The sequence below is a fragment of the Anneissia japonica genome, unplaced genomic scaffold (genome assembly GCF_011630105.1).
Source record: "Anneissia japonica isolate Jap-2015-1 unplaced genomic scaffold, ASM1163010v1 scaffold1201_len176657_cov207, whole genome shotgun sequence".
NCBI lineage: Eukaryota > Metazoa > Echinodermata > Crinoidea > Comatulida > Comatulidae > Anneissia > Anneissia japonica.
The window spans coordinates 149,700-160,929 of NW_022694568.1; the positions used below are offsets into that span (position 1 = coordinate 149,700).

The 11,230-nt window shown below is 33.3% G+C and overlaps 1 protein-coding gene across 4 annotated transcripts in view; it reads left to right on the forward strand.

Moving 5' to 3' along the window:
• LOC117101080 (coiled-coil domain-containing protein 50-like) overlaps positions 1–11,230 on the forward strand; it is a 65,341-nt gene that overhangs the window by 43,617 nt on the left and 10,494 nt on the right. For 3 of the 4 annotated variants that reach the window (XM_033240947.1, XM_033240946.1, XM_033240948.1), the window contains exons 5-10: positions 2,064–2,184; positions 3,463–3,512; positions 3,673–3,799; positions 4,902–5,023; positions 5,709–5,795; positions 6,364–6,465. In XM_033240947.1, coding sequence (XP_033096838.1) covers positions 2,064–2,184; positions 3,463–3,512; positions 3,673–3,799; positions 4,902–5,023; positions 5,709–5,795; positions 6,364–6,465 — 609 coding nt within the window. Of the gene's footprint in view, positions 1–2,063; positions 2,185–3,462; positions 3,513–3,672; positions 3,800–4,901; positions 5,024–5,708; positions 5,796–6,363; positions 6,466–7,537; positions 7,565–11,230 lie in introns of those variants that run through there. The other variant, XM_033240949.1, reaches the window with a different exon arrangement.

Sequence of the window (11,230 nt, forward strand, 5' to 3'; positions counted from 1 at the left end):
AGGAGTGTGGTTTTTAACGTCCTCCTCAATGGCCTGAATGAAAGTTTCTAAAGCTGGGCAACGATTCTTAGGGGGATTCCAGGTACTTTTAGGTTTGAATTTGGTAACATTGCCCATGTTATCTGTGGTGTTGCCGTCAGAATCGGCGAAAAATTCACGGCATCTTAAACGTCGGAAGAAAGTTTCCAGATCCAAAGATAGTTGTTGTGGGTCAGCCTGCCTCGGTTTTGGGCAAAATTTGAGTCCTCGGGATAGAAGTTTGGTTTCTCCTTCGGAAAGCTGACAGTTAATTTGAACAACTGAATCCGTGGTGTTGCACGGATTATCACTAAAGCTCCGAATGAACCTTCTAGGTTTACGTGAAAGCCAAACATTGTGCGAAGGTTGGATCACTTGTGTTGAAGTGATATTGTCTCGACCAAATTTGTGTTGTCTCCTCAGGGAAAGTTCCTTGGAAAGCTTAAGGCAATCCTTGGCAATAATCTTGAGTTTGTTTTGAAACTCAGATATAGGAAAGTTTCTTTTTAGCCTTCTAGTCCTAAAGTGAATTTGGTTGTCGATGTCTTTGAGTAGTTTGCGGCAGTTTCCAATTAGCACCTCATTTAATCGACATATATATATATATATATATATATATATATACATATATATATACATATATGTGTATATATGTATATATATATATATATATGTATATATATATTATATAAGGGGATACATTAAACTACTCATCGAAAAGACCGAAAGTGTAAAAAAGGATGAAATGGAAGGCATTTTTCTTTTTAAACCTCAGTAGCAACGCCAACACCAAGGAAGCATACAGATTTAAATCACCCAGTTTTCCGCCCCAAATTGAGGAGATATGTGATTTCGAAGAAGATGCAATCCGTTTAATAGATAATGTTCAATTCCGCCACAACCATAACAGTTTTCTTACCAAATTGTCAGACATTTATTCAAACTATTAATAATTCCGATGATATATTTGTAGCCACTGACAAAACCAGAAATCACTATAAGATCCCAGCAGAAAATTACAAAAAAACTCCTACAGGGAAATGTATCCAACATTTATTTTATTTATTTATTTGTTCTTTATACTGGTTTTCCTCTTCAGTAACAAATTACTGTTCCCCAGTATAAGAAGGCGACCGAGAAGGACATCGACAAAATTAACCAAGAATCACAACATATAACTTCAGCCTTTGGTCTGGATAACAGAATCAATAAAATCGCCTGAAAGCCAGCATTCATCACTATCAAAGAATGCCAAGAATTAAAATGTTGATTAATTTGTTTCAAATTCTTCTAGTTGTTTGAATCAGCTCATTTACAGTCGCTTTTAATCCACTCTTTATATCAAACTTTGCTATTATTCATTTAAAAGCAGAATTGATTTTGAATTTTTATTCGTAATGGTTACGAATTTATACAGTAATATTTTTCATTTGGGAAACAATTAGCTTGTTTCTCCATGTCCTCCACTGTTAATTTTTTGATAGGCCCTATCGCTGTGTTTACGGACATATAGAGATTAACATGATAAAATGTCTTCAAATTAGTCTACTAGGACGTAAGAAAACAAATTTTTCCAGGGCCCCGACCGGGAGCCCTGGGCGACCCCCTGGCCCCCAGCCTGGTTGCTCGCTGCGCTCACTGGTTGCTCGCTGCGCCCGCAAAACGCACCCCCCCCCCATTCAAAAAGCTGGATACGGCCCTGAAGGCTGATGTGATGGAGAAATTTGACCAGAACCCTGATTGTTGTTTATAAGTCAGGATAGCTGATTAAAAACAGTAGGTTAAAGAAGTTTAGATAAGATTTGCAGAATTCTAGACTGGGCGATAGTTGCACAGCCACATACTACTTTCATGAAATCTATTTGAGGTTGAATCCACCATGGTCTAAACTCATTTTTGCATACCACTTGAGTGAAAACAATTAAATATTTAATCCACAACATCTCTTGTCCGCATACTATTTTCACTATCTCCTGGCTACATTACTACAATTTATTTAAATTTTTTCCCCTCATGAAATTAACTTATTTCATTTTTTTTTTCAGGAGATTGCGAAACGATTACAAAAAGATGAAGTGAAAGAGATTGAAAGGGAAAAAATGGACAGAGAAAGTGAAAGATTAGCCCGACAACTTTCTCAACAAGAGGAAGTTGGTGCAGTAGGAGGTGAGTTGTAGTTGTCATTATAATGTGTTATACAAGGTTTTATTACTTTATTTTATTTATATATTTTTCCCCTTTATAGGCAATGTGTAAAGGGCATGTCAGAAGACGTCTAACCAACCTTTGTCTTCAATTAAGACGGAGTTAAGATCTAGAAATTTTAAGTTATCAGATTCTGTATGCCAAACAGCAAACTTTATTTATTTTTGCTGTATGTGAGTGACCTCATGCATTCCTGTTAAGAAATTGAGATGATCATGTTTGCAGACGACACAAATATATTTTTTAAGTACAATTATTTACATGAGGGTTTATAATTAAACAATGAGCTTGTTTTACTTTCTAAATGGTTTAGTGCAAATATACTTACAATAAATGAAAGTAAAACAAATTATGTTATTTTAAGAGTAAACATAAATGTATTGATAATGCATATTTAAAACTCTCTATTAACCAGGGTATCAAAGATAGTTGGTGTTCTCAATAAATTAAGCACATACATTGCCCCACAATATTTTACTTAAAAATCTACAATGCTCTAATCCTTCCACATTTAACATATTCAATTTCATCATGGAATTCTGCCAGTCCTACCAAATTAGACCGATTTCATATTCTCCAGAAAAGGCATTACAGGCTATATTTATTGTACATTATTAACAACCATCCTTACCTCTCTTCAAACTTTTTAATTAAAGTTATTTAAAAATTATTTACCAACTACATTTAGTTACCACTCATTGATTGATTGACTTTAATATTTGAAAATAAATCCATATAAATTTTAGTGTATTCTTATTATTATTATTATTATTATTATTATTATTATTATTATTATTATTATTATTATTATTAGTATTATTAGTATTATTAGTTATACTTGCTTTGTCTTTTTTCAATTCCTTATGATTTAATCATCACAACCATCCTTACCTCTCTTCAAACTTTTTAATTAAAGTTATTTAAAAATTATTTACCAACTACATTTAGTTACCACTTATTGATTGATTGATTGACTTAAATATTGAAACTAAATCCATATAAATATTAGTGTATTCTTATTATTATTATTATTATTATTATTATTATTATTATTATTATTAGTATTATTAGTTATACTTGCTTTGTCTTTTTCCAATTCCTTATAATTTAATCATTTTATTTATTATAATTGTTATATTTGAATTATTCATGTTCTACCTGTATAATGTATTTTGATGATGGAATTGGAAATAAAATTGTATTGAATTGAATTGAAATGCTTATATTTCTGTTTTTAAGGTGTTCCAATGAAGAGGCAAGAACCCTTAGTGAAAGTTTTAACAGATGAGGTATGCATCATGTATGGAAATTTTAAGGAATTCAGGAATTTTGTTTTTAGTTTTGTATTGTGGTTGTAGTTAATCACAACATAATTTTTAATCACAAAAAGGATGTTTGTAAATTATTGTTTTTTTTTGTTTTTTTTTGGTGTTTCATTTTTTTAAAAAGGAATTAGCAAAACGAATGCAAGCAGCAGAAATAAAGAAAATGCGAGAAATGCACCAGCGAAGAGAAGCTGAATCTCAGAAATTGGCAAGACAAGTAGCAGATAATGAGCAATACAAGTCATCTGATGGTAAGTCTGTCATCATGACGAGTAGTCGCATACTCAGATCTACATCATCCAGTTCTACAATTCTTTATTGTTCTTCTGGTTCGTTAAAAAACCTATGGTGATATATCCTTCTCTGTTGCTGCACCTACGTTGTGGAATGACACCCAATTTCATAAGGTCATCTTCATCTTGGGCCCTTTTTAAGTCCACACTTAAATCTCATCTTTTTTCACAATTCTAATTTTGCTTTATTCATTTTTTATGTTGTTTTCTTTCTTTTTTCTTGACACTGGGTAAAGAATGCATGGCATAGAAACATTGCACTGTATTATGTGCTATAGAAATTAAAGACCATTACCATTATAATTTCCATTGTTCTTGGTGCTTTTTAAGAAAGTATAATACATACTCCAAGTATTGAAATACATGCCATCGTGTTGGGATTCAATACTTCTACATCAATTATGTCACCATCAGGAAATGATGACATAATTTCTGATTTCCTGATGATGACATAATTAATGTTGAAATATTGAAACCCAACACGATGGCGTGTATTTCAATACTTGGAGTATGTATTATACTTTCTTATCTGAGATTAATCAGTAGACCTTTCGGTTTTTTGTGCTTTTTGTTATGAATATTAATATTTTGTGGTTAGGCCAAGCTCTGAATGCCCACAACAAACAACTAATCTTGCTCTACAGCATTGGTGACCATAAATGAAGCCTAGACTTTAAGGCTAGGCCTAGAAAGGCATATGGTTCTGAGATAACAAGGTGATTGACTTAAAGCCAGGCTCCAAATGAAAAAGAAATTTGGTATGTTGTACAACTGATTTTTCAAAGACTCAAAAAGGGTGTTTGACGAAAAACGTGTGGAACCCGATACAACATATCAAGTGAATCGAAATATTAGGTTAAAAACCAGGCAATGGGTCCAGATGAATCCAAATATAAAAGGTTGTAAACCAGACAATCAGTCCAAAGTGAATAAAAATAAAAACAAGGTTATAAACCAGGCAATGGGTCAAAGTGAAGCAAAATATAAACATTATAAACCATGCAATGAGCCCAAATGAATCCAAATATAAAGGTTATTTGAAAATAAAATTATATTCCAGCATCTGAGATTTCCAATGGTGATTCACGGAGAACAGTTACAGGTTTTCCTAATGGAGCTGGTGTTACTGATTGTGATAGTGATGAAGACACAGATCACATAGCTCAAGCCACAAAAGATGAGGTAATAGGTTTAAATGTTAAATGTAACTCTATATGTATTTTGTTGTTTGTACTAGTGTTTATTTTTGTTTCTTTAAAAGCTAGGCAAAGGGAAACCTATAGCAAGGTTCTGCATGACCCCGAGTGGGCATACCAATAGTGGCTCCCATTGTGAACTAGTGGAGTTAACAGCTCGGGAGTATTCACCAGTTATAAAGGCAGCCTCCCTATTCACTATTGAAGGCTTGTGGCGTCTGTGCTACCTGGTGACATTAAGGTTCCCAAAGAGGGGCAGCTTACCCTAACTGAGTTACTCAATTGATATTGTTTACCAATGCTACTTTAATTCATTTGAAAAAAGAATGCTTTAAAATCCACATATATATGAAATATATATGAATGAATACTATTCATATTTGGCTTTTATTTTCATGTGAATAAAGATGGATTGATGTTTAGTTTAAAATTAGTATATGTTCTGGTTTGAGATGTCTTTTTTTAATGGTTCCATTTTTTGCATTGCCACTTGCTGTACTCCATGATGCATTAAATATGATTATTTTATTATTGTAAGTTGCTAGTGAAAATAAATTGTATTACTACAGTATTTAATATTATGTATACTACTACTTATGTGTATTGTAAATGTTTGGTCAAATTAATGAAAAGATAGTATCACCTTTACCAAATATATTTTATTCTGACAGATTTTAGCCCGTAAGCTACAGATGCAAGAGAACCAGCAACAAGGACAGAAGACAGAGGAGAAATTAAAGTTAATGAAGCATGATGAGGTATGTGCTACTTTCATATAATCACAGGCCAATGTAATAATAATAAAAATAATAATGATAATTAATAATGAAATATTTATAAGCGCACATATCCACTGAAGTAGTGCTCAAGGTGCTACAGAAGAAAGGAACCAAAAATTACCGTAGACCAAGCTTCCATCACTGCATCGTTTACAGGTAATTTGAGGCACAAGGGCTGGAATATTTATAACTCAAACAAATTAAGTTTGCAAGCAAGAAAAATAGAAAACTAAGAAACTGCATAAGCAGCAGATAGCAGATGCGCATTGAGAGGTCTGGCAAATCCATGGAACCAGCACCCAATAAACATGTAGAACTACTGTGAGCTTAACAAGCAGAAGTTTGTCAGCACGTCAGCAGTTCATGAAGATACTTTGGATCTTCATCTTTCAGAGTCTTAAAAGTAAAGGAGCAGGTAGCCAATGATGTTCTATCATAGCAGATAATTTCTTCAAAAGTTTAAGGTGATGCATGTCAAAATGTACAGTAGGAAGTTTGTGGGTTGTGAAATTATAAATCATGTAATGCTTTCTTTTAAAATATTCAGATAATAGCAAGAAAGATGCAACATGAGGAAGCAATGATTGCTAAAAGGAAAGTGTACAAGAGATACCAAGAAAAGGTTGACAATGAAGTTGCATATTTAGAGGTAAATTGAAACAATTCACTCACATTGTGTCACATTATTTTATGTTAATGTATCCTACACATTCTTCTTTGATGTAATGTCAAGTTTAATATAATTTCCTTTCAGACAAATGTTATCTTGTATCATGTAATAATCATATTGGGTGATGATTGAAAGTTGGTAATTATAGTCAATGCAAATATCACAGTATGTAAGCAAAGGGTTTAAAAACGTTTACATCATATGTTAATTATGTGAAGGTCATTTCTGGATGTATAATATTTGGGATTTAGGACAAAACCCTACTTTAATTTATACATTTGAACTTGCCAAAGTCAAATAAAAAATGGCATTGAATTATTGTTTGACTTGCAGATTGTTAATTAACGGAGAACACAACAATTTGGCATGTAAAATAAGATTGACACTGAAATTAATCGAGTTTGGCAAGTTTAAATGTATGTTATTTTCACCTGCCTTCCCTATTGTAGAAGTTCTTTCACAAGCCAAACCTACAATAAGCTATAATAATTTAACTTTTTAAAGAAATTAAACCTGAAAGTGATTACCTGTAATAAAATGTATAACTTATTTATATTTATAATTTATTATTCTTTCTTTCTTTCTTTTATTAATATTTTAAGAGGAAATGTCCCACTCAGCAAAGCTGAGTCCTCATCACAACAGACAAATTACAAAGGAGACAAAAAGCAGAGCGAACTCCAAAAACAGCACATTCGTAAAGAAAAAAGAAACGTCAAAAAAATGTTTTTATAGTTTTTTATAAATAGTATAAAAATATATCATTATTAAATTTAATTGTTTTCCTTTAAAAGCTATGTAAAAAAAAAAAATAATAATCAATAATAAAACCAAACAAAAATAAAATGTATAATATATTACAATCTATGTTATTACTATGATTAATTATGATCAATAATAAAACCAAACAATTATTAGAAACTTAAAAATAAAGAACTAGTGAATATGGCCTTCCATTTCCTCACATAAACTAAAGCTCAAAGTTTGTCAAATGCTTTTTATTTGGGGATTTTTGTTATTATGCTTCAGCTCTCTTATATGTATCTTGCAGGTCCGTAACTAGGAGGGTGCAGTAGGTGTATACACCATAAACCCTTTCCCCCCTCCTCCCCCGATAAAAAATTACAAAAGGTCGACATTTTAAGACTCAAGAATGTATTGAATGTTATGGTTCGGGGATTGCACCAGGATTGATTTGGGTCGATTCGTCCCCCAGCACTCAGAGTATGAGTCTTGAACCCCAAATTGGTATAGACAAAATGATGAAGCACAATGACTACTTGATTACTGTCCTTTTCAAACTTTATCAAGGAATGGCAATTGCAAAGGAAAATGGTACCAAAAACTTCAAAAACAGCAAACGGAAACAGCCCTGCAAATTATATTAATACACATACAGAAATATTATGTATCGCATGACCATGACCATCAATATTCAATTGCATAATATAATTAACACCTCGACGAGATTTGATTGACAGATAAACAGACTAATCAGCGAGCGTCACTTAGTCACATGATCAAAAACTTTTTCTCGGACATTTTAATTTCCTTAGACAGCTGGTTGTCAATGCAAAACATACGTGAGCCTAGGCCTAGATGCATAGGCGTAGATCCCGGGGAGATGGGGGATATGTCCCCCCAATATTTGACAAGGGGGGGGATGGTCCATTGCATCACCCCCCCCCCCCCCCCCCCCTTTTCTTTTTTTTGGGGGTTCATATTATTATTACAGTTGACGGTAAAATCGGTATTTAGATACAATTATAGATAGGACTACGAAAATTAGCATAATGTATTAATGTTGATAACAAAATTATTTTATCTGGTACCAATCTAAGCTCTTCTTTCCTTAGATGTTAGATGTGCTTGCAAAGAGAGCCACATTTCACACTGAAGGGTGTGTATGACATCAGTAATGTAATGTCAATTCCAAGAATGTTTAAGCTTATACCGGTTGATGAGGAATTTATTGATTAGGCCTATAATAGAAAATTGCATCAATTTATTTTGCAAAAACAAGGTTTCCAGCTTCAGATGGGGGTACATCCCCTGTCCGCACAAGAGCACACATTGGGGCTAACACCAGGCGCGTAACAGGGGTCTCGGGTCACAGTGGGTATTTATTTTTTTTATTTTTTACATTTTTTATTTCAACCATCTTTAAAGAGGGTAACCCTTCTAGTTTAGCCCAGTAGGTTAACTGATATTCAGGGGCCCTCTTTAATAAAATTAAAGAACAGTACAAACAACATCATTACAACATAATAATAATAATAATAATAATAATAATAATAATAATAATAATAATAATAACAATAATAACAATAACAATAACAATAATAATAACAATAACAACAACAATAATAATAATAATAAACAGGTCTGCCTGTTTTTGAAGGCTTAATTTATCAATTATTTATTTATTTAATTATATATTTTCTATTTGTTATTTATTTACTTTATTCATTTATTTATATTTATTTAACTTATAATAAATAAAATAAAAAAAATATTCTGATTAATATAGGCTCTTTAATATAAGATATAATATAATTTAATTTCTTTTAAATTCTTGGTCCTACCTTTTTTCGGCGCCTTGAGACGATTTTATTGTGGAAGGCGCACTACAAATATACCACCATTACCATTACCATTACCATTACCAATAATAATAATAATAATAATAATAACATACAATCCTCATTTCCCAGTTAGTAATTTACCATACCCACCCCACCCCACCCCACTCCCCATATAGAAAACAATACGACATAGGGCTTATCTTATTTATAATATAGGCCACACGTGTTTTTGAAACTAAATATAAGCATTTTCATCATGGTTTTATTTATAACAAACATATTCTTTCACCATGTAGTATACACATTGAGGCCCTTCTTTTAGGTTAAAATGATCTATCTTAAATTTGTCTTTCTTGAGTTTGGGACTATTATGTGTTTAAATAACTTAAAAGGATAAAACTAAAAAAGCCCTAAAAAATGTGCGCCAAGCGCGCAAAATATTTTTGTGTTTTTAATTCTAATTTCGTCGAAATTGATGAAAACTTCCTAAAATGTGCAATTTATAGAGGAAATTGGCCTACCGTAACAAGAAATGCGCGCAAAGAATTTGAGAATTTTAGGCACTTTCAGAGGATGCATTTGTCAAGGGGTGTGGAAAGATTTTCCAAAGATGGATATTTTCCCCTTGTCCCCTGGTGTTTCGTTGGAATTCATCAAAACTCCCTATAAGTGTAATTTTTAGAGGAATTTGGGCCATGTTAACAAGAAATGCGCGCAAAACTTTTTAGGCACTTTCAGGGGATGAAAGGGCATTTATAAAGGGGTGGGGAAGATTTTTAAAAGATAGATATTTTCCCCTTGTCCTCCAGTGGTTACGCCATCGGGCAGCATAAATCAAAGGAGTTATGACAGATTTTGAAGTGGAGAAGGGGTTGCAGGGTGTTGTGAGTCTGGTCATTATGATATCTTCCTTTTTATTCTTGTCTTTATTTTTCTCTTCTCATTTTCTTTCCTTTTCTTTTCCTCTTCTTTGTCTTTCCCTCCCTCTCTCCTCTTTCTTTTCTCTTATTACCCAGCCCGGTACGACTCCCCGCGCCTTTTACGACACTGGCTAACATGCCAATCACCCCCCCCCCCCAATGAAAAATATTTTTCTACGCCACTGCCTAGATGTCTGTGCTTGCCCAGATATACACGAGCAGTGGGCATCAGTAACTTGGCCTTTGCCGACAATGAGGTTGACTGAATGCGGTTTTTCCCTCTTTCTTTGGGAGCAAAATACAGAGGCTTTTACAATTTCCCCACCTGTTCCATGAAATAGATTAACACTATGAATATATGATTCATTTGCATACCACCTACCCTGAATTCAAAAGGTTAATAGCAAAGAAAATGTTCGCCAACTCGGTAAGTCTGGCTGCCATTGTCTAAGGTTTTCCTGACTTTGTGGGCGGGGCTTCGCATCCTGGTCGACATGTCAATTGCATAGTGTATTGGCAAAATAGCTTTAGTAAACATCAATCGGTGAACAATTCAATGAAACTGCACTGCAAGTTAAGCTTAAGAACGTATATTGGCAAAACACTTCACCTTATAAATGCCAATAAGTAAACAACCCAGTGAAACTACACTGGCCAGACATTGACCATTAAACGGCTTTGACTGTGTTTATTACGAATTAATTTCATTTCATATGTGAATTATGGATAAATAGCAAACAATTTAACGTCATAGCATTAATGGTTATGAACAAGCAATACCTGGATCAATCACTACACAAGTCTCATATCATGGTTATCAACTTAAAGGTGGGATTGATTTTTAATTTAAAATGGAGGGATGGGCGACCACAATGACGGTGACGGCACTCAATTTTGGAGCGCGGTATTCGAAAACGAGGCTCGTGAACTGGGTCCCAAAAAAAAACTGGTGCTACAGGATTTTGAGCTAGTGTTATAAGATATGGAATTTCCTAAAATGTACCGACTTTCAAAGGCTTGCATTCGGTAACCCCATAAAAAATCATGTCAAACTTTAGATATTCCAATGTAAATTTGGCCGTTCTTTTCATTTATATGGGTTTTCACTTATGAAAATGTCTCAATTATGTGTAAAATAACGATTTGCCCCAGTTTTTATTTCGGAAATTTGCCTAGACAGGGAGTCAGCTGATTCACTCAACCGTAACGAGCTGGTAACGAGACACAGCCAACTGATGA